At 37.5% G+C, this 24,831-nt stretch overlaps 1 protein-coding gene across 2 annotated transcripts in view; it reads right to left on the minus strand.

Moving 5' to 3' along the window:
• Positions 1-6,333, minus strand: part of WDR19 (WD repeat domain 19) — a 92,558-nt gene extending 86,225 nt beyond the window's left edge. For both annotated transcript variants that reach the window (XM_014827399.3, XM_044767699.2), the window contains exons 1-4: positions 6,198-6,333; positions 3,414-3,505; positions 3,040-3,105; positions 254-379 (exon numbers count right to left, since the gene is read on the minus strand). In XM_014827399.3, coding sequence (XP_014682885.1) covers positions 254-379; positions 3,040-3,105; positions 3,414-3,505; positions 6,198-6,203 — 290 coding nt within the window. In that variant the 5' untranslated portion in view covers positions 6,204-6,333. The remainder of the gene's footprint in view (positions 1-253; positions 380-3,039; positions 3,106-3,413; positions 3,506-6,197) is intronic.
• Between the last annotated feature and the right edge of the window lie 18,498 nt (positions 6,334-24,831).

Consider the following 24,831-nt stretch of genomic DNA (forward strand, 5'->3'; position numbering starts at 1 on the left):
CTTTTTAATCTGTTCCATCAAAAGCAACTTTTTTAGAAGCTATTTACATTTTACAATTATAATGATTTTATTCTAATTAATTGGGGAAAATCAATAGGATTATACATAACAATAAAAAAAGAAATGAACTTCTTTAATAAGAAAATAACTCATCAATGTATCTTTATAATGAAAATAGTAAGCATTGTTAGCATCAAATCTACAAATAATCATATTTCTAAGTGAAGATTTAAAATAAGAAAGTTATCCTTACCTCATGCCGCTGTCTAACTGGCTGGTTTTATTTGTGTTGGCATCCCATAGATAAATGCTACTAGATTTCTCAGCAATCACTGCTAGGATATCTCCATCTTTATCCCAATCCATAGCAACACAGTTACTTTTTAAAAAGAGAGCACAACATCAGTATACTTTCTTGTAAAGTAGGTGAAGAAATTTAAATACTCACCTATTTGTGATTTTTGTCTATAATAAGACGAATCAATCAATTTTAAATAGATTGTAAACTTTCTAAAGTGAGAAACACAACTCACTATTCACTGCTTAGATAACAATAACTTAAATTTTTTGTTGTTGTTGAGGGGATGGAAAAAATTTAAATTCTATTTAAATGTCATTTTCATATACTATATTCAATATAATTATACCTAATAAGTTAACAGATTTTCTTGGATCCTGTAAAGAACCGAGACTTTTGGTACAACAAACTCATTAAGCACCTCTACAAATGAAGGACATCTGGAATCAAAGGTAATTTGTATGATCAAGTTTTGAAAGGTTTTTTCAAATTTACAGAGAGAAAAAGAAAGTACTGATAAGAAGTGATGTTATATCTAGATAAACTGCATATAAAACACATCAAGGCTGGCTAGAGGTAGGATTGCAAACAATAGGAAAACAATTCTGAACTAGTGAGTGAAAAATGTTATTTTCATTTTATATCTTAGCAGAATAAGAAGAGTGATTTAAGATTATAAAATAGTTATAAATAGAAAATGCTCTATTTAACACTTTTTTTACTGTTTAAAATTATTCCAAAATGTTTATTATAATTTAAAAACCTCCTTGAGGACTAACCTTTTCTTTTCTAACGCTATTTTTCATTTTGAGACTCTTGTTCTTGGTTATTGGCTAAGCCATACTCAGATTTACATTTAAGACAATTGGGAATTACTTTATTTTATTCTTCAAACTGTTAAAATATGCTTTGGGATCTTGATTTTCCTTTCAGAGATTTTGGGAGTAAGGAAGAGGGAAGCTTTCAAGTTGTTGATAAAATTATCTGGCGATTAAAGCCAATACATAACGGCATTTTACTTAGCTGGAGATCGTTTGTCAGTCAAGTTCAACTACGACGAATATAGCAAAAGAGTTCACAAGTAAAACAATAAGGGCATTGTGTACCAAAATAGACATCACAGAGATCATGCAATAAAGCTCATACAATTTACTCAAACAAATTTTTCCTGTGTCTTATTTTATTTTAGACATAATTATAACTACCTTGACTTCTGTTTCCTAGAATATAGAAACCAGAAACAGGGGCCGGCCCCCGTGACCAAGCCGTTAAGTTCTCGCGCTCTGTTTCAGCAGCCCAGGGTTTCACCAGTTGGGATCCCAGGCACAGACATGGCACGGCTCATCAGGCCACCCTGAGGCGGCGTCCCACATGCCACAACTAGAAGGACCCACAACTAAAATACACAACTATGTACTGGGGGGCAATGGGGAGAAAAAGAACAAGAAGAAAAAAAACGATTGGCAACAGTTGTTAGCTAGGTGCCAATCTTTAAAAAAAAAAAAAAAAAAGAAACCAGAAACAATTAAGAGAGCAATGGGAAATGCCAAATGGCATCAGGTGGATGGAGCAGAGCAGAAGGTGGGAAAGGCTGTTAGAGACTGAGAGAAGTAAAACAACCTGATTTGCAAAAATAGTGGCAATAAACTAAAAAAGGCAGACATGAATTTAAAAAGCATGGCAGCATAAGACCATTTAGGTGAAGGACTCTACACATCTTAATAACCACCAAGACTATCAATAAAATAACTAACACAAGTAATGATTACATGGACTTATTAAAAATGCTTAAGTTATGTTTAGTGTAATCTGGAATGATTTCCTGAAAATGGATAAAGTCAAGTCTTTGTTCTTTAAGAAGCATGTGGGGGCTGGCTCTGTGGCCGAGAGGTGAAGTTCCCATGCTCCGCTTCAGTGGCCTGGGGTTCCCCGGTTGGAATCTTGGGCCTGGACCTAGCACCACTCCTCAAGCCACGCTGAGGTGGCATCCCACATAGAACTAGAAGAGCCTACAACTAGGATACATAACTATGTACTGGGGGGTTTTAGGGAGAAAAAAAAGAGAGGAAGATTGGGAAGAGATGTTAGCTCAGGGCCAATCTTCCAAAAAAAAACAAGAGAAGTATGTGGAAAGTGTTTTCCAACAATTAGAGAGGAAATACTACAGCAATACAGGCTTATCTTATCTGCCTATACATACACTAAGGCTTGTTTACAATTAAATAAGATTTCTTTCATATGGACTCATTTATAAGCCGACCTTAAACCTTTCCTGTGAATGCATGGGTGTTTATAAATATAAACTCTAATTCATATGATATATATATACATATTTCACTACTTATGATATAAAAAAACAAATCCCTTTGCATATGGAAAAAGCAAAGGAGGAGATACAGGTTATATATAAGATATAAAATTCTATTTGATTATAGTTTTAAGACAGTACTTTTTTTATCTTTTAGGAAACAAAGCTTGAAAAAGTTTTTTGAGGGGGCCAGCCCCGTGGCCAAGTGGTTAATTTCATGCGCTCTGCTTCACTGGCTCAGAGTTTCACTGGTTCAGATCCTGGCGCAGACATGGCACCACTTGTCAGGCCACACTGAGGTGGCGTCCCACATGCCACAAGTAGAAGGACCCATAACTAAAATATATACAACTGTGTACTGGGGGAATTTGGGGAGAAAAAGCAGAAAAAAAAAAAGAAAAAGAAAAAGTTTTTGATTGACCTCTGTACTTACCCAGGTAAGTTAATTTCACTTCTTTTTTGACCATGGCGATCAAAGATTTTCACGATATGATCAGCTCTACAAGCAATCAGAGCACAAAGATATGATTTAAATGTTTCTTCTTATTTATGTATGTATATAGAAAATTTAAGCTGCCACCCAAGTGACTTCAGTGTCCTCTCATGACAGTTTCATGATTTGCATCTAAAAAGTTATTACCAGGGAAAAAGTTCTATGAACTGTGATGTTAATGGAGATGAAAATATTGTTTTTCCCACCATACAAATATCACACAAGAACTTCTACTGAATAGATGCTGTGGTTATGTGGGCATACAACCATTTGGAGCCAGGATAATTTATTTAAAGCATTCACTGTTTTCTTACCCTGTTACTGCAAGATAGTTTCCTGATGTTTTCTGCCAGATAAACTGTATTGGTGTGCCAAGCCAAGTCTTGTCTAGCAGTGAAAAAACACGCTAAAAAATAAACACAATTTTCAAAACATACAATTAAGAGTTGGTCAGAAAAGATGTCAGAACATGATCCTGAAAACAGCAGGATTCAGAATGGCAAAGGCTTATGTTAGAGCTTATTCCAAAGAAGTCAACAATAAAACAAACCAACTAATCAACCACCCAATCAAACAAACAAAAAAACCACAATCTGATTGGAAAAGTTGGTCCTCCACATACAGGAGAATGTTTATTATAAAACTTTTTTGCTTTTGAATGGTTTTGAATATTAATTCTATAAAAATGTATAATTTTAGTGTTTTATAGATGTTAAAGATTAAAATCATTTAAACTTGAATTTAGATAATTATCAGTGGCACGGATTTTTTGGGGATTACACATAACAAAATCGCCATTTAAAAAAATCTGAACCTTGATAGAAATACAAAATGCATACACTTCCTTCAAAATTATTTTCTTCCTTTACCCATTAGTTATATTTACTTCATCATTGTTTAATTTGGCTATTGGGTGGACAACGTATCAATGGAAAAATCATTCTTTTCACTTAGACAATCTAGCACTGTGGTATCCAATACGGAAGCCACAAACCACATGTGGACTTCAAATTTTCAGTACTTGAAATGCAGGCAGTTCGAATTTAGATGTGCTGTAAATACAAAATACATACCAAATTTCAAAAACTATGAAAGAGAAGGCAAACTATCTCATTGGTAATTTTTTTATATTGGCTACATGTTGAAATAATATTTTGAATTTACTGAATAAAATCAAATACATTATTAAAATTAATTTTACCTGTTTATTTAAAAAATTTTCTAAGTGGCTATTAAATATTTTAAATTACACAGACTCACATTATACTTATATCAAACAGCACTGATTTAGACCATCTAGGAACACACAGCTTGAATGAAGAAATTCAGATTTTAATATTAGGTTAAATTACAGATTAAACAGTGCTGCCTACATCTAGGCATATAAAGTTTAGATATTACTACAGGTGGCTTGATGGTCTCAATGGCAAGAGGAAACTCTTCCCATGCTCAAAATTGAACACCAATCAACAGGTATTTCATACGTTAAAGGGAAAATGAGGGGCTAGCCCAGTGGCCTGAGTGGTTAAGTTCATGTGCTCTGCTTTAGTGGCCCACGGTTTGCTGGTTTGGATCCTGGGAATGGACCCACACACCACTCATCAAGCCATGCTGTGGTGGCATCCTACATAGAAGAACTAGAAGGACTTACAACTAGGATATACAACTACATACTGGAGCTTTGGGGAGGGAAAAAAAAAGGAAGAAACAGATGTTAGCTCAGGACCAATCTCTCCTCGCCAAAAAGCATACCTTAAGAAGACAATTAAAAAAAAGAGAGAAAATGAAATCCACCTCTATTGAAAACAGAGGTGTGCTATAATCACAGGTGCATCCAAGTCTTGTGGAGCATGAAGACACCCTTAAAGAAAAAAAAGAATATAAAAGCATCTTAATTTTGCAATTTTGTGACCACATTGCCCTGGAACCCCTTCAGGCAAGTGAAGGATCCTTGAACTTGAATTTCATTAGCTTCATGTAGACCTCCTCTGGCTGTGATCTTACATATTATTTTCCTTCAAAGGAGCTATATAGATAGATGCTCCACCATACAGTGCGGTGGAAAAGGTGCTAGCTTCACAACTAGAAAACCAAGGTTTAAATTTTGCTTTTTACTTATTAGCTGCAGGCTTAAAGCAAGTCGCTTAAATTGCCTCAAGCAGAGAATTCTCAACGATAAACCAGGAATAATGATATCTCCTCACTTCTGATACTTCATAAATTGTGAAGAGCTTTAGCCATGTGAGTTATGATTACTGGTCAGTCAATTCCAATTTCCACACTAACAGCCATGAGGACGCATTAGGACATATAAAATAATTTTTAAATTGAGCTTTCCATTTTTTTTTTTTTTTTTTTTTTTTGCCAGATCAGGACAGAGGAGTATTGCTGTGGAAAAGCGGAATGGTGAAAGAGCTGAAGCCTGCGATGGGAGAGTGCGGGGGTTCACGAGAAGCCCAAGCCTAGAAACCGTGCGTGCGGACTCTGATGATGCTCTTGAGCGTTTAAGAACCGCGCGTGCGGGTGCAGACTTCTTCGAAAATAATGTACTTTCGCCACCAGGTGATCTGTAAATTGCACCAGTCACAGGCAATACAATGTGAGATTATTCTTTCGGAGGCTTTTCACTCTTTTTAGGGCGCTGGACAGTTGCGCGACTTGCCAGGGGTCTAGCTGCATTAATGTGGCAGCTCCTGACACCCGATCAAGTCAACGTCACTGTGACACTCCGGGGGCATTCACACGACCCGTTCTTTCCGCCGGGCGAAGTTCGGGGTCTCTACATCCAGTCTGCTCATTTCCGGCCGTGGCGGGGTTCCCTCTTGCAGCACCGCTTCAACTTCGATCGCCGTCCCAGAAAGGAGAGGCCTCCCTCTCCGCCTTCTCCTCTTCTCCCATCTCCTTTCCTTTTCCCTCCTTCCTTCAACTTCGCCCCAGCTCTTTCCCTCCCTGGTCACCCTGCTCTCTTCCCCACTCCTCACGCACTCTGGAGGAGTGAGGGGGTTCACAAGGCCCTATCCTCAACGCCACGCTCGGCGGGCTAACGGAGGGGCCGGTGGTCGCATCTTCCCGCCCCCCAGGGTTTGTAAGTTATTTACCTTCATCTCAAGGCTCCAGCGGCCGCACGACCTAGTAAGTGCGCAGGCGCACCGGGTCTCCTCCTAGAAGGCTACCGCGTTCCCGTCACCCAGGAGACCGCGCGAGCAGCGACCAATCAGCGAGCGTCAGCTGAGGGAGGAGCCCGCGGGGTACGCCGCGGGGGAGGGCGGGAGGCGTGGACTGTTGTCACGTGATGCCAGCTGAGCTAGGCCGGGGGATGCTGAGCTTCGCGAGGCCTTGCTGCGCCCCGGCTTCCTGGTTGGGCTCTGATTGGATGAGACCTGGAGACTCGCCCGCGGGAGGCGGGCTCTGTGAGCTCAGAAAGGCGCCTGCGTAAAGCCCCTCCCTCGCTCTCTCCCCTCTGGGTTACTAAAAAGCCAAAGCTGTCCAGAGGGGTTGCTAAGTAGTTCAAGAAAAAAAGGCGCTGCGTGTTCTGTAGAAGGAGGCGGGAATTGGCTCATGGGACGAATACTCTTATAAAGTCCACGCAAGACTTTTGCGTGAGCCTGTGTGTCATCTCTCTTTTTTATCTTCAGGTTCTGGGCTGGAAGGGATGATATATGCGAGGCAGTTTTTTTCAAGGCCTTAACATGCCAGCTAAATGGACCAGCTAAAGTGGACAGGAAAAGGAGCTCTAATTTCTTCTCTTTAGACTTTGGACCTGGCAGCTTTTGCCCAGGTATCGTCCCCTGCCATATATTTGTGCTTCATTATTTAGACTATGAAAGTGCATCTTTTGCCCAAGTGTCTGAAAGTTTTGAAACGCCTTTCTCTTTTCAACATTGGGTAGGAATCTGATTGGCTTAGAGAAAATTAAATGATGATTTAAAACAGCTAATGGTGAATGTTTCTGGATTCTTAAGTAGGGTACTGTTCCCTTGCACTGGGGTTTTTCATTAGGAATTTCTTAAATTTTTACTGAAAGATTACTCTGCAACCATTCAAGGGATACTAGAGTTAAAAACTGGTTTCTGCTGAGAATATATTTTGTACCTTTAGATGTTTAAGTTCAGGTGCAAGACCTGCACACTGAAATTAAAGTGTGAATTAAAGTATTTTGTCTAATCAAAGTGTAAAATTAAAGAGATGTCTTTAATAGGTGATTGGGTAAAAGAGGAAAAGGTTAGAGAAGCAGAAATTTAGGAATTGTCCAGTAATATTTGAAACAGAGTGAATGGTGCTTTTTAGTTTTAGGGGATGTAGGGGAGGCAAAATTTTACCTCCGCCCTCTTGGGGTTTTTCCGCTGGGCCTGAGAATTAAGCTAACATAAAACAGATTAACAGGAGAAAAGCCTACAAATATATGTATTATGTGACAGTGGGAGCCCTCATAAGAAAATGGCCCAAAGAAATAGTGAAATCTCCATGCTTTTATATTAGGTTGAGCAAAGAGAGGCAGTTGTCAAGAAGTAAGGAAACTGTGGGGAGGCTAAAGGATGATAATCATTTTAACAAGATCTGTTTGTGCAGAATTCTCTCAGTTTCAACCTCTTATCCTTGATGATAATGTTACTTTCCTTCTGGCACAGGGAGGACATTTTTCACCTGGGATTTTTTAATCTCCTTTTTCAGGAAGAAAAGGGGAGATTAGAACGCCCTTTTACACCTGCTGTCTTTTTTTTAAGTGCCTTTATCTCAAAGTAATCCTTATGCCAAGTGCCATATTTTGGGGTGGCATATTCTGCTACCCTTCAGGGCAAGTTTACCTATAGAGAAATGAAATTAGGCTATAAATATGAAAATCAGGAGAGTTTAGAGTCCTGCAAACCAGAAAGAAGCATTTCAAGAGGTTCAAAGTAGCTATTATTTTAAGACTATTGGGTTTGCCTCAGAAGAGGAAGTTAACATAAAGTGATAGAGTAAGGATAGATATGAGAAGTTGAAAGAAGTCAATTTATTGAGAGATATTAGTCAATCAGATTTATTGAGCTTTTTTTGGTGGGAAGTTGTTTTAGTTACAAATTCCATCTCTTGTTACGGGTTTATTCAACTTTTCCATTTCTTTTTGGATCAGTTTTCACAGTTTGTGTCTTTTCAGGAATTTGTCCTTTTCATCTAGGTTATCCAATTTGTTGGCATATGTTGTTCATACTATTCCTTTATACTCTTTTTTATTTCTGTAAGGTCAATAGTGATGTCTCCTTTTTTAGTCCTGATATTACTAATTTGAGTCTTTTCTCATTTTCCTGGTGAGTCTGGCTAAATATTTGTCAATTTTGTCGATCTTAAAAAAAATAGATTTTGGTTACACTGATATTATAGGTTGAATTGTGACCCCTCCCAAAAAAGGTATGTTGATGTCCTAACCCACAGTGCTTCTGAATATGGCCTTGTTTGGAAATAGAGTATTTGAAGATACAGTAAATTAAGATGAGGTCATTTGCATGGGCCCTAATTCAATATGAGTTTGTTTTTATAAGAAGAGGGAAATTTGGACACAGACACACAGGGAGAATGCCATGTGGCAATAGAGGCAGAGATTGGAGTGACATAGCTGCATCCAAGGAATGCCAAGGATTGACAGCCACACCAGAGCTAGGAAGAGGCAAGAAAGAATTTCCACCCAGAAGTTTCAGAAGGAGCATGGTCCAATTGAATGCCTAGAAGTCGCACTTCTAGCCTCCAGAACTTCAAGACAATAAATTTCTGTTGTTTCAAGCCACCTTGTTTTAGGTACTTTGTTACAGCAGCCCTAGGAAACTAATGCAGATTTCAGTACCAGGAAAAAGGGTGCTACTGTAAAAAATACCTGAAGATGTGGACATGGCTTTGGAATTGGGTGATGGATAGAGGCTGGAAGAAATTCTGAGGTTCTAGATAGTAAAAGTCTCAATTGCCTGGAAGACATTATTGATTGGAATGTAGACGTTAAAGGTGTTTCTGGTGAGAGCTCAGAAAGGAGAGCTGTATATAAATTTTCTGTTGTCTTAGAGAGTACATACATTGTCATAACAGAATGTTGCTAGAAATATTAGTGGGTTTTTTTTTTTTTGAGGAAGATTAGCCCTGTGCTAACATCTGCTGCCAATCCTCCTCTTTTTGCTAAGGAAGAGTGGCCCTGAGCTAACATCTGTGCCCATCTTCCTCTACTTTATATGTGGGATGCCTACCACAGCATGGCTTGCCAAGCAGTGCTTAGGTCCACACCCGGGATCCAAACTGGCGAACTCTGGGCCACCAAAGCGGAACATGCAAACTTAATGGCTACACCACTGGCCCAGCCCAAAATATTAGTGTTAAACATGCTTCTGGTGAGACCTCAGATGGAAATAAGGAACATGTGATTGGACATTGTAAGAAAATCAATCCTTATTATACAGTGGCAGAGAACTTGCCTGAATTGTATTGTGTTGGCTGGAAAGCAGAACTTGTAAGTGATGAACTTGATGTTTAGCTAAGGAGATTTCAACCAAAGCATTGAAGGCACAGCCTGGTTTCTCCTTGCTGCTTATCGTAAAGTGTGAGGGGATGGAGATAAGCTGAGGAGTGAACTGCTAAGCATGAAAGAACCAGTAGCTGGTTATTTGGAAAATTTTTAGGCTGTCCAAATGGCATGCTCTGAAAACAGAGCCAATGGTGTGGATGGACAGTTATTTGCTAAAGAGATTAGGCATGGACTTATGGGTCCAATAAACCATCTCAGCAGGAGCAAAGATTAGTAAACTTCAAGACATAGCAACATAAACAGCCCCTCATGCACCCCCCCCAAAAAAAAACAGTCAACCACTGAATAATGTATAGAGCATCATGGCATTGTGGGACAACTTCAGATAGCCTAATATATGTGTAATTGGAGTCCCAGAAGGAGTTGGGGGTGGAGGAATAGAAAAAATATTTGAAAAATCAAAGGTTGAAAAAATTTCCAGATGTCATGAAAACTATAACCCTACAGATTCAAAAACTCAGTGAACACTAAGCACAAGAAACATGAAAAAAACTGAAAAATTATTTAAAACCTGTGAAGAGAGAAAATCTTAAAAGCAGCCAGATTAAAAAGACATATGCATAGAGGAGCAAAGAAAGAAAATGAGCAGACTTCTTGTTGGAAATAGTGTAAGCCAGAAGACTGTGGAACAATATATTGAAAGTAGTGAAAGAAAAAACACTGTCAATCTAGAATTCCGTACTCAGAAAAAAGATCTTTCAAAAATGAAAGTGACCAGCAAACCAAATCCAGTGCACACATTATGACAAATGAGTACACATTATGACAAACGAAATTTATTCCAGGAATGAAAGGATAGGTCAGTGTCTGAAAGTCAATTAATGTAATGCACAATATTAATAGAATAAAGGTCCAAAAATGCATGATCACATTAATAGGCACAGAAAAAGAACTTGACTAAATCGCTTACCCTTAAAAATTCAACACCTATTCATGATAAAAAACACTCAATAAACTAGGAATTGGAAAGTAACTCCCTCAAACTGAGAAAGGTTATCTAGGAAAAAAAAAAACCCGTATAGCTAATATCATACTTAATGATGAAAAACTGAATGCCTTTCCCCTAAGCTTGGAGGAAAAAAAAAGATGTCACTCTTGCCATTTATACTTAACATTGTACTATGGGTTGTACCCAGGGGAATTAGGGAAGAAAAAGAAATGAAGGCCATCCAGATGGAGAGGAAGAAGTAAAACTCTATTTGCACATATCATCATCTTTATGCAGAAAATTCCAAGGAATCCACTAGAAACTATCATACTTTGAGCGAGGTTGCAGGATACAAAATCAACATACAAAAATCAATTGCAGTTCTCTACACTAGAAATGAACAATCCCAAAGTGAAATTTCAAAGAAATTCCATGTGTAATAGCATCCAAAATAAAAATACAGAGTAATAAATTTTTAAAAATAAATAAAAGATTTGTACACTGAAAAATCATAAAACTTATTTAAAAAAATTAAGAAAATAAATGTAAAGACATACCACATTCAGAGATCAGAGATTTAATATTGTTAAGATAGCAATACTCCTCAAATTAATGTACAGATTCAATACAATATCTATTCAAAATCCCAGCTATCTTTTTTTGGAGAAATTGAGAAGCTGATCCTAAAATTCAAAGGGAATTTCAAGGGAGCCAGAATATACAAAACAATCTTGAAAAATAAGAACAAAGTTGGAGGATTCACATTTTTTATTTCAAAGCTTGTGCAAAGATACAGCAACCAGAACAATGTGGTATTGGCATAAGGATACATATATAGATAATGGAATAGAATTGAGAGTCTGGAAATAAAACTATGCATCTGTGGCCAATTGATTTTTGACAAGGTTGTCACGGCAACCCAATGGGGAAAAGAATCGTGTTTTTAACAAATGGGGTTGGGGGCCGGCCCCGTGGCCTAGTGGCTAAGTTCTAGTGCTACACTTCAGACGCCCAGGGTTTCGCCAGTTTGGATCCTGGGTGTGGACGAGGCACCACTCAGAAGGCCATGTTGAGGTGGCATCCCACATACCACAACTAGAAGGAGCCACACTGAAATATACAACTATGCGCTGGGGGGATTTGGGGAGAAAAAGCAAAAAAAAAAAAAAAATGGTGTTGGGATAACTGGATATCCATGCAAAAAATGAAACTGGACCTCTACCTCACAGACTATACAAAAATTAACTCAAATGAATTAAAGACCTAAATGTAAGAGTTAAAACTATAAAATTCTTAGAAGATAAAGATAATGTAGGAATTTGTAACTTTGGTTTAAGCAATTGTTTCTTGGATATGACACCTGAGTTGGGAAAACCTGAGTCTTCCACTTCCCATGTAGGGAAAAACCTGGTTCTTCCCTACTATGTCTTTCTTTCCTGCGTCTCCTTTGCTACTCATACAGAACACTTCACTCCACTGCTACTACACACCAAATGTGTGTGGGTTTTTCCCCACACCAGGCAATTCTCTGCCACACCAGCTGGGTGTCCTACAGTTTAACTCAATTCTAACACTATCTACCTGGAAATAGTGTCAGATTCCACAAGGGCTAGGTCCCAGAAGACTGCTCCTACCCGATTTCAGATGCCAATTACAATAGTATGTCCACAGGTTAATCACAACTTCTGTCCAATTTGGCTACAAATCAGAGGTTCCCATGACTTCCTCCTCAGGTTTGATTAATTTGGCTGACAGAACTCAGGGAAACATTTGCTTGATGTTTATTAAAGGATATGACAAAGGATACAGATGAACAGCCAAATGAGGAGATACATAGGATGAGGACTGGGAGGGTTCCGAGAGCAGGAGCTTCTGTCCCCATGGAGTTGGGGTACGTCACCCTTTGGATGTGTGAATGTGTTCACCAACCTGGAAGCTTTCCAAAACCCATACTTTTGGGATTTTTATGGAGGCTTCATCACATAGGCATGATCATTAACTCCATTTTCAGCCCTTCTCCCTTCTCAAGAGAATGTGGGGTGGGGCTGAAAATTCCAAGCTTGTAATCATGCCTGGGTCTTTCAGGTGACCAGTCTTCATCCAGGAGCCCAGGAGTCCACCCAGAGTTGCCTCATTACAGCGAAAAACACACCTATCACCCAGGATATAACAAGGATTTCAAAAGCAGTGTGTCAGGAACTGGGGTCAAAGACCAAAATATTACAACAAGAACAACAAAATGCTCCTAGTGCTCTTATCACTTAGGAAATGACAAGGGTTTCTGGAGCTCTGTACCAGGATTGGGGGGAAGAGCCAATACATGTTTTGCATTATCTCACAACACCAAAACCACAAATGGCAAAAGAAAAAATAGATAAATTTGATTTCATAAAATTAAAAACTTTTGTCCCTCAAAGGACGCCATCATGAAAGTGAAAAGACAGCCTATGACCTGAAGGAAAGTATTTGCAAGTCATATATCTGAAAAGAGACTCATATCCCAAGTATATAAAGAAATCTTACAACTCAATAACAAAAGACAAATAACCCCATTAAAATTGGCAAGTGATTTGAATAGACATTTCTCCAAAGATATATGAAGGGCTAAGAAACTCATACAAAGTTGCTCAACATCATTTGTCATCAGGGAAAATGCAAATCAAAACTACAATGAGATATCACTTCACGTGATATTCATCGTCACTTTAACTTACATTTCTCTAAGTGCTAATAAATTTGAACATTTTTCATATATTTGTTGGCTATTTGAACGTACTCTTACTTAATATTCGCTAACTAATTTTATAGGGTGTTTGTCTCTTTTTTTTTTTTGTCAGTTTGTAGGAGCTCTTTTGCATATTCTTGTATGGTTAAAAATATCTTTTTTAAAAATAGCTACTTGGTCCTAGTCTTGGTTTTGAAGTTCTCCTCTGCTTATAGACTTTCTTGAATGATTTTTTAATTTTAATTTTTTACATTTAAGACTTTAGCATATAGAATTTTTTAAAGTTATTTGCCACATTGTAGCACTCTTAATGTTCTGAGCCTTCGGGACTGCATATTGTGTGACATGGGTTTTTAGATTATGTTTATATGTATGATGGAGATGGCTCTTATGTGGGGCAGTGGAGAAAATTTGCACATTACAATTACACTTAGTTTTTAATTTTTGTTCCTAAAGTCACCTGTGTAATGCAATCCCTCACATTCTTATGCTTGCCTTTAGTTATTGAACGCGTCAGGTGGCCTGGACTGCTGTCTGTGTAAAATACAAATATACATATACAATGTAAACACATTCTCATTGACACATGATGATAAAAGACTTAAGATGAATTGTATCTGTTTACAGTTACACAGAAAATTCTGCTGTAATAAATTCTGGAATATCAGTAGTGTTTGCTATCACAACATTGTCTTTTTCCCCCCATCTCTGGTTTTTTTGGTTGGTTGCGGTCTACTGAGAAGAAGTGGGCAGAAAGAAACCCACACCACTCCTTCCCTGAGCACATGGAGAAGGGGCGGCAGATTCAGCAGCTAGGCATGGACCATGGGGTATGAGGAACACACCATCATCACCCCATTTTCCTTCTGCTTCTCTTTAGTTCATGCATAGTTTCTATGGGTTGCTCGGAAATTTTATGGTAGAATGAAGATCAAATTAAGAAATACAGGTGCACAATCTTTCCCTGTGCCACACTGCAAATGTGGGTGGATAGGGAGGGTAATAACAAGTGAGAGAGGTTAAAAGATTATTTTCTAGGGCAATGGTTCTCACAGAGTGGTGCCCAGACCAGCAGGACTAGATCACCCGGGCACTTATTAGAAATGCCAAATTCTTGGGCCCCTACTCTCTGAGTTTTTTTTTTCAGTCCCACTTATTTTATTTATTTATTTATCTATTTATTTATTTATTGAGGTTGTAATAGCTTACAACATTGTGAACTTTCAGTTATACATTATTATTTGTCAGTCCCCTTATAGGTGCACCCCTTCATCCTCTGTCCCCACCCCCTACACCCCTTCCCCTGGTAACCACTAAATACTTCTCCTTGTCCATGTCTTAGTTTATCTTCCACATATGAGTGAAATCACGCAGTGTTTGTTTTTCTCTATCTGGCTTATTTCACTTAACATAATACCCTCAAAGGCCATCCATCTTGTTGCGAATGGGATGATTTTGTCATTTTTTATGGCTGAGTAGTATTCCATTGTATATATATAACATATCTTCTTCATCCAGTCATCAGTTGATGGGCACTTGGGCTGCTTCCACGTCTTGGCTATTGTGAATAAAGCTGCAATGAACATAGGGGTGCATAAGTCTCTTTGAATTGCTGATTTCATGTTCTTAGGATAGATACCCAGTAGTGGGATAGCTGGGTCATATGGTATTTCTATTTTTAGTTTTTTGAGAAATCTCCATACTATTTTTCATAGTGGCTGAACCAGTTTGCATTTCCACCAGCAGTGTATGAGGGTTCACTTTTCTCCACAACCTCTCCAACATTTGTTATTTTTTGTCTTGGTTATTATAGCCATTCTCACGGGTGTAAGGTGACATCTTAGTGTAGTTTTTTTTATCTTTTTATTTTTTTTTCTGCTTTATCTCCCCGAACCTCCCCCGTACACAGTTGTATATCTTAGTTGCAGGTCCTTCAAGTTGTGGGTTAGTGTAGTTTTCATTTGTATTTCCCTGATGATTAGTGATGTTGGGCATCTTTTCATGTGCCTATTTGCCATCTGTGTATATTCTTTGGAGAAATGTCTGCTCATATCCTCTGCCCAGTTGTTTGATTTTTTGTTGTTGAGTTGTGTGTGTCCTTTATATATTATGGAGATTAACTCTTTGTCTAATATATAATTTGCAATTTTTTTCCCAGTTGGTGAGTTTTATTTTCTTTTCAATTCTGGTTTCCCTTGCCTTGTAGAAGCTCTTTAGTCTGAGGAAGTCTCACTTGTTTATTTTTCTTTTGTTTCTCTTGTCCAAGAAGATCCTTTTCAGACTGGTGTCAAAGAGTGTACTGCCTGTATTTTCTTCTAGAAGTTTTATGGTTTCAGATCCTACCTTCAAGTCTTTGACCCATTTTGATTTTATTTTTGTGAATGGCATAAAAGAATGATCTACTTTCATTCTTTTCCATGTGACTGTCCAGTTTTCCAAACACCATTTGTTGAAGAGACTTTCCTTTCTCCATTGTATGATCTCAGCTCCTTTGTTAAAGATTGGCCGTCCATAGATGTGTGGTTTTATTTGTAGGCTTTCAATTCTGTTCCATTGATCTGTGTGCCTGTTTTTGTACCAATACCATGCTGTTTTGAGCCCTCTAACTTTGCAGTATATTTTTAATTCAGGGATTGTGATGCCTCCAGCTTTGTTCTTTTTTCTCAGGATTGCTTTAGCAATTCAGGGTCTTTTGTTGCCCCATATGAATTTTAGGATTCTTTGTTCTGTTTCTGTGAAGTATGTCATTGGGTTTCTGATTGGGATTGCATTGAATCTGTAGATTTCTTTAGGTAGTATGGACATTTTAACCATGTTTATTCTTCAAATCCATGTGCATGGAATGTCTTTCTATTTCTTCATGTCGTCATCAATTTCTTTTGGTAAAGTCTTGTAGTTTTCATTGTATAGGTATTTCATTTCCTTGGTTAAATTTATTCCAAGATATTTTATTCTTTTTGTTGCAATTGTGAATGAGATTGTGTTCTTGAGTTCTCTTTCTGTTAGTTCATTATTAGAGCATAGAAATGCTACTGATTTTTGTAAGTTGATTTTGTACGCTGAACTTTGCTGTAATTGTTGATTATTTCTAATAGCTTTCCAATGGATTCTTTAGTGCTTTCTATTTGTAAAATCATGTCATCTGCAAACAGCGAGAGTTACACTTCTTCATTGCCTATTTGGATTCCTTTTATTTCTTTTTCTTGCCTAATTGCTCGGCCAAAACTGCAGTACTATGTTGAATAAGAGTGGGGAGAGTGGGCACCTTGTCTAGTTCCTGTTCTCAGAGGGATGGCTTTCAGTTTTTTCCCATTGAGTATGATGTTGGCAGTGGGTTTGTCCTATATGGTCTTTATTATATTGAAGTACTTTCCTTCTATACCCATTTTATTGAGCATTTTTATCATAAATAGATGTTGGATCTTGTTGAGTGCTTTCTCTGCATCTATTGATATGATCATATGGTTTTTGTTCCTGGTTTTGTTAATGTGGTGTATCAATCACATTGCTTAATTTGCAGGTGTTGAACCATCTCTGTGTCCCTTGTATAAATCCCACTTGATCATGATGTATGATCTTTTTAATGTATTGCTGTATTCCGTTTGCCAATATTTTGTAGAGGATTTTTGCGTCTATGTTCATCAGTGATATTGACCTGTAATTTTCCTTCTTTGTGTTGTCCTTGCCTGGCTTTGGTATCATGGTGATGTTGGCTTCCTGGAATGTATTAGTAAGTGTTCCATCTTCCTCAGTTTTCTGGAATAGTTTGAGAAGGATAGGTATTAAATCTTCTTTGAATTTTTGGTAGAATTCTCCAGAGAAGCCATCTGGTTCTTGACTTTTATTTTTGGGGGAGGTTTTGATTCCCTGTGATTGGTCTATTCAGGTTCTCTATTTCTTCTTGATTCAGTTTTGGGAGGTTGTATGAGTCTAAGGATTTATCCATTTCTTCTAGGTTGTCCAATGTGTTGGCACATTTATCCATTTCTTCTAGGTTGTCCAATGTGTTGGCACATAGTTTTTCATAGTATTCTCTTATAATCTTTTGTATTTCTGTGGTATCTTATAATTTCTCCCCTTTCATTTCTAATTTTATTTATTTGAGTCTTCTCTCTCTTTTTCTTAGTGAGCCTGGGTAAGGGTTTGTCAATTTTGTTTATCTTCTCAATGAACCAGCTCTTTGTTTCATCGATCCTTTCCACTGTCTTTTTTGTTTCAATTTTATTTATTTCTGCTCTACTTTTCATTATTTCCCTCCTTCTACAGACTTTGGGCTTTGTTTGTTCTTCTTTTTCTAATTCTGTTAGGTGTAGTTTGAGATTGCATATTTGAGATTTTTCTTCTTTGTTGAGGTGACACTGTATTGCAATGAATTTCCCTCTTAGGACTGCTTTTGCTGCATCCCAAATGAGTTGGTATGACGTGTTTTCATTTTCATTTGTCTCAAGATAATATTTGATTTCTCCTTTGATTTCTTCAATGATCCATTGGTCATTTAGTAGTTTGTTGTTTAATTTCCACATCTTTGCCCCTTTCCCAGATATTTCCTTGTAATTGATTTCTAGTTTCATAGCATTATGGCTGGAAAAGATGCTTGATATTATTTCAGTCCCCTTAAATTTTTTGAGGCTTGCTTTGTTTCCCCACGTATGGTCTATCCTTGAAAATGTTCCATGTACACTTAAGAAGAATGTGTAACCTACTGTTTTTGGATGGAGTGTTTTATATGTATCTATTAAGTCTATCTGGTCTAGTTTTTCATTTAATTCTACAATTTCCTTGTTGAATTTCTTTCTGGATGATCTATCCATTGGTGTAAGTGGGGTGTTGAGGTCCCTTACTATTATTGTATTGTTGTTAATATATCCTTTTAGGTTTGTTAATAGTTGCTTTATGTACTTTGGTGCTCCTGTGTTGGGTGCATATATAAGTGTTATATCTTCTTGATGGAGGGTCCCTTTTATCATTATATGCTGCCCCTCTTTGTCTCTCTTTACCTGTTTTATCTTGAAGTCTACTTTGATATAAGTAATGCAATACCTACTTTCTTTTGTTCACCATTAGCTTGGAGTATCATCTTCCATCCCTACACTCTGAGTCTGTGTTTGTCTTTGGGGCTAAGATGTGTTTCCTGGAGGCAGCACATTGTTGTGTCTTGTTTTTTAATTCATCCTGCCACTCTGTGTCTTTTGATTAGAGAATTTAATCCATTTACATTCAGAGTGATTATTGAAATATGGGGCCTTAATGTTGCCATTTTATCACTTGTTTTCTGGTTCTCCTGCATTTCCTTTGTTTCTTATCCCACGTATTTCAGACTACCAATTCAGTTAGGTAGTTTTCTATGCTGATTTTCTTAGTTTTCTACTTACTTGTAATTTATGTCTCTGTTCTAATTATTTGTTTAGTGGTTGCCATGAGGTTTGTATATAAAATCTCATAGATGAGATAGTCCATTTTCTGATAGCCTCTTAGTTCCTTAGACTAGGCCAGTTCCATCCCTCTCCTCTTCCCCTTCTAAGTTGTTATTGTCACATCTTATTTCATCTTGTGTTGTGAGTTTGTGGTTAAAATGACAAGATTATACTTATTCTTAGTGTTTTCCTTCCCTTTATCTTCAATGTTATAATTAAGCACTTGCTAACCTGTTCTGATAGAGAGCTGCAATCTTCTGATTTTGTCTGTCTACTCAGCTCCTTGCTCAGGGTTTTGTAACCCCTTTCCTTTTTTTTTTTCAGGTATGAGGGGCTTCCTGAGGATTTATTGTGTGTCTGCTTGTGTGTATGTCTGGGGTGGGGGTGTCTTTAGACAATGAACTCCCTTAACTTTTGTTTATGTGGGAAAGCTTTTATTTCTCCATCATATTTGAAGGATATTTTCACTGGATAGAGTATTCTTGGCTGAAAGTTTTTGTCTCAGAATTTTGAATATATCATTCGACTCTCTCCTAGCCTGTAAGGTTTCTGCTGAGAAATCTGCTGACAGCCTGATAGGAGTTCCTTTGCAGGTTATTTTCTTCTGCCTTGCTGCCCTTAATATTTTTTCTTTGTCATTGGCTTTTGCCAGCTTTACTACTATGTGCCTTAGAGTTGGTCTTTTTACACTGATAAAGTTTGGAGATCTATTGGCTTCTGTCGCATGGATTTCCAGCTCCCTCCCGAGGTTTGGGAAGTTCTCAGCTATTATTTCTTTGAACAAGCTTTCTGCTCCATTCTCCTTCTCTTCTCCCTCTGGGATATCTATAATCCTTATGTTGCATTTCCTAATTGAGTCGGATATTTCTCAGAGAGCGTCCTCCTTTCTTTTTAGTCTCACTTCTCTCTCTTCCTCTATCTGAAGCATTTCTATATTCCTGCCCTCCAGACTGCTAATTCTGCCCTCCATAATGTCAGCCCTACTGTTCAGGGAGTCCAGATTTTTCTACATCTCCTCCATTGTTTTTCATCTCCAACATTTCTGATTGGTTCTTCTTTATAGTTTCAAGCTCTTTTGTGATGTAGCTCCTGAACTCATTCAGTTGTCTATCTGTATTCTCTTTTAACTCATTGAGTTTTTTAATGATAGATATTTTTAATTCTTTGTCATTTAAGTTATAGATTTCTGTGTCTTCAGGATTGATTTCTGCATAATTGTCATTTCCCTTCCATTCTGGAGATTTAAAATATTTTTTCATACTGCTTTATAGCATGGGTTTGTGTCCCTGCATAGAGATAGAATTTAGTCACAGCATCCACTTGCTGCCACTGGGGGGAAGGGGTAGGAGCTTTGTAATCTGCTCCCACCAGGATTCCTGTCAGCTCTTCCTGTCCAAGCCTGGGCCACTCTTTGGTATTGGAGCAGCTCTGTGGGGTCTCTCACTAACTGTGGGAACAATCACATGGGGGCTCCGGGTTGCTGCCACATGCTCCCACAGGCCCATCTAGACACACTTCCCCCCTTAGGGACTGCAGCAGTGTTATGGGCTTTCAAGGCAGCCAGGAGCTTGTTTGCCTGGACTCGCAGCTCTGCTGCTGTCTGGTCCTAGGTTGTACTAGCTGTTGTGCTTGGTGGGTGGGACCTCCCCACAAGGTGTGAGCCTGTGTCACTCCCTGGGACTGTGGGTGGGATTGTGGACTCCCCCATTAGTTGAGAGAGTGATCATGCAGGGGCTGAGGGCTGCAGTCACCTGTTTCCACAGTTGTGCTGAGGTGCACACCTACCCTCTGGGCTGCAGTGGTGCTACGAGCACTTTAGCTGGGATAGCAGTTGCTCACAGGTACTAGGCTATCTCAGGGCTAGAGAGTTCTCACCTATCTCCACTTCCTCCCTGGGGATAGTCCATCCACCTTCTGATGTATAGCAGCATGGGTCTCAGGTATCCTGAAGTTCTCTGTGAGTATCCTCTGTTGATCAATGAATGTCCATTTAGTTGTAGTTCAATGGGGGAGAGACATATTGCTGACATCACTAGAATTTATTTTTATATGTGGTATAAAATGGAGGTCTTTTTTACTAAACTCAGTCCAAACTCTTCTCCTGACATTCACTCAGGGTAGAGCTTGCTATACCACATGTATTTTTATTATGCTCACGAGGGAGTCCTATAGCCAGAGCAACTTACAGTCACTCAATTCAGTCTCAAAAGAAATCTTTCCATTTTATCAAACTACTACTATACTCTTGGCCCACCATTTGAGGGTGGCATGAATGCAGATATTCTGCTTTGGTCTCCTCCTTATCTTGTCTGGTTTTTTTTTGGTATTTTTTTTTCCTAGAAAGTCTTGGTAACTTGCATAATTCCCCGATTTTCACTGTCTTTACTCATTCTGTTTTCATTAACTAATCTTATATCTTTCTCTTCTCTAAATCATTTCCCTTATGATTAATATTTCCCAATCAATAATCCTTTGTCTACCAAAGGAATTTTTTGCAGGAATGGTAGAACTTGTTGATATATTGTGTCCATCATTATCTTTTTCATTGTATTATAAAATTGTGCTATCTTAGCTTTTCATTTTTAATACTTACTTTCACCTCAAGTTTGATGAAAATTACATAATAATATGGTCAATTTAATGTGTTTTCAAGAAATAGGCCGAGAAATTTTTCATGCTTGTGAACATAATAATTCTTCTAACATTGCAATAACCTAGTAACTAAACAAAGCTCGTAGATAATGGCCATTGCACATTTAACCTTTAAATTTGAATATTGAGCACCATATCTGGATTTTTCAAACAATTTTATTTTTGTGCGTTGCCTCATAATATGTGTTTATATATTTAAATTTTTTTTATTGTAAAATGAGATGATTCTCTTAAGGACTGCGAATTGAACTTCGTTATAAACTCCCAGTTTAAACAGAGGTCACAGCACTTACTAGTTCCTTGACCTTGGGCAAATTACTTCTTTGGAATTTCTGCTCCTAAATCTAAAATTGGAATAACAATACCAACCTCATTTGATTTTAGGGAGAATTAAGTTATTTAAAAGAAAGAGAAAAGAAAGAAAACAGAAAATCCCACTATCAACATATATTAGTTTTTTAAAAGTGTATTTCCTTCTAGTTTTTGCCCCTATGTATACCTATTTTACTATGTATTTATAATTATGGTGTGGGTGTGTATTTAACACATTTATTGAGGTCAAATAAGTACAACACATTTATTAGGCTGCTCAGTACTGAGCAATAGAAAAGCACGCAACGCTAATAAAAGGGATCTTTAGTTTTTCCATACCAGGTAAGTCAACTCTTTCTTCTTCAACTCCCTTCCACTGCTTTTCAGACTGAGTCATTTAGCTCATCAGTTCTCTAACTTTAGTGTGTGTCTGATGCCTTTAGTGTGTGTTAGAATCACCTGGAGGGCCTGGTGAACCCCGGATTGCTTTGCCCCACCCCCAGAGTCTCTGATTTAGTGGTTGTGGGATGGATCTGGAGCAGGTCTAACATGTTCCCAGGTGATGCTGATTATGCCTATCTGTGGATTGCACTTTGAGGCCGCTGATCTCTAGATAATTGTTTCCTAAATCCCCTTAAGTTTTTGTCATATGTGTTATACTAAAAACAGTCTGTATTCTTTTTTATGTTACATTTACAAAGTAACAAATCTTTTCCTAGGATATGCCTCCTGAAACTCACTTTTCAATTATCTTTAAGCTATGAGAAGCATTTGGTATTATTATTTTATATAAATCATGGATCCTAATTAATGGTTAGTTTTCTGGATATTTAGAGATAAAAAGATATAGTGGAAGATGTAAAAAAAAAAAAAAAGATCCAGTGGAAGATGTACACAAGGTGATTTGAACCCAGTAATAACCACTTAGTAACTTATACTATGTACCTAACTTTCTCAGCTTCACCTTTTTTTTAAATTGAAATATATTTGACATGAAACATTGTGTAAATTTAAGGTGTACAACTTGTTAATTTGATACCCGTATACATGATTGCCATTGTAGCAATAATTATCACCTTCACTTTTCTTATATATAATGGAGCTTGGAAATTAATAAAAACATTTTTGTGCTGTTCTGGAAATATTTGTATCTTTTGGACATGCTTGTGTCCTTGTATGAATACAAAATCTTTTGTAATATAATATTTGGGAAAAAAGGGAAACCCAGCTTCCCATTCTAAAATTTAAGAACCAGGAACATGATTAACCTGGGAAAGGATCTGGTGTTCGGTTGTTTGAGAGAGACTCGTGAAGAGTTAGTCAAGCCATTACGCAACCTGTGGGGGGAGCTAATTCTAGAGGGAACAGAGCTATTTTTTTAACTTTACAACTTAAAATTGATTGCTTATATAAGTATAAATAAATATCTGTCATAGCAATCTTCAGAAACCTCTAATTTATTTGGAAAAGTATGGCATTATGAAAAAGTAATATTTGTCAGACTCTGCTATAAAAACTGGTAAAGACTGCATGAAGTTTGTTCAAAGGATAGTGAAAAAATGAATACCATAATTTGTTCTAACTTCAGAAAAATGTTTTTCCAAAGAGAGAGAGAGAGAAGGGAGAGCTCCCAGGGTGAAGAGAGAGGGCAACAGCATGGGATCGGGGGTAGAAAATCATGACATTTAATACTAAGTACAAAGAAGGGAACTAGGAAATTTAGATTTTAAAAATAAACAGATATAAATATAGAGAGTTTTTTATTGCACACTATACTTTCAGTAAATGCTAGAATTGTTTGGTCATCTTATGTTTTTGCCTTCAATTTATTGTTTAGACTTCCAAACTTTAAAATGATGGCCACTGAGTAAATAATAAATAACTTCCTACCAATATTATATGGAAAGGAAGTCTAATGAGCATAACAATTACCAACCAGGGAAAGATAGTGTGTTCAAAAACAGTATCTGATCAGGGGATCCTAAATTGAACACATTTCTCTTTGGTTTCCTAGCTAACATCAGTAGCTAAAAATATCAATGTCATCTAAAATTATTAATTGCTACTTATGTGATTAATTTTAAGCTTAAAATAAAATTGGATATTCAACATTAAGCAAGTTATTTTTGTCCAGTTCTGTGCTGGATTGGATTCTAGATGCAGACACATGGAAATTAAGAAATTAAAATTAGTTCTGGGTCCATGACAATTTAATGATTCCTGTGTTCCAGGGGAAAAGTTTTGCATTACTTCCCCTGAGTTCATATAGTTCTCAATCCCGGCTGTCATTAGAATTAGTTGGGGGTCACTTGAGGTGGCTCAGGTTTAACTCAGATTTATTGAAACAGAATTTCTAGAGATAGAGCCTGGCTCTATCCTTTCTTTCTTTACTTTTTTTTTTTTTTTTTAACTCTTTGTGGTGTGCAGCCAGAGTTGAGAACCACTGATTTATTCTAGAGTATGCCAGATGCAAGGAAGCAGATGGAAAGCCCGTTTCGTTTCTGAAGTTGAATAGCCTTTTAGCCTTTTCTCTTAAAAAAAGTGTGCACAGGAATGTAAAACGTCTCTGTTGCTTTGGAAACCAGTTTGATGGTCCCTCAAAAAGTTAAACACAGAATTACCATGTGATCCAGCAATTCCACTCCTAGGTATATACCCGAAAGAATTGAAAACAGGGACTCAAACAAATACTTGTACACGTGTGTTCATAGCAGCACTATTCACACTAGCCAAAAGGTGGAAACAACCCAAATGTCTGGAATGGACAAACAAATTGTGTTATACACATAAATGGAATGTTATTCAGCCACAAAAAGGAATGAAGTGTAGATACATTTTATGCTACAACATGGATAAATATTGAAAATATTCTGAGTGAAGGAAACCTAATATATTATATGATTCTATTTATATCAATAGAATATTTCTATTTATATGAACAAATATATGAAACATCCAGAATAGGTAAATCCACAGAGATAGAATGCCAGATTGGTGATTTCCAGGAGCTGGGGGAAGCAAGAATGGGGAGTAGCTGCTTAATGGCTGTGGGGTTTTCCTTTGGGCTGGTGAAAATGTTTTGGAACTAGACAGAGTGGTGGTTGCACAACGTTATGAATATACTAAATGCTACTGAATTGTTCACTTTAAAATGGTT

Source organism: Equus asinus, chromosome 3 (assembly GCF_041296235.1).
Source record: "Equus asinus isolate D_3611 breed Donkey chromosome 3, EquAss-T2T_v2, whole genome shotgun sequence".
Taxonomy (NCBI): Eukaryota; Metazoa; Chordata; class Mammalia; order Perissodactyla; family Equidae; genus Equus; species Equus asinus.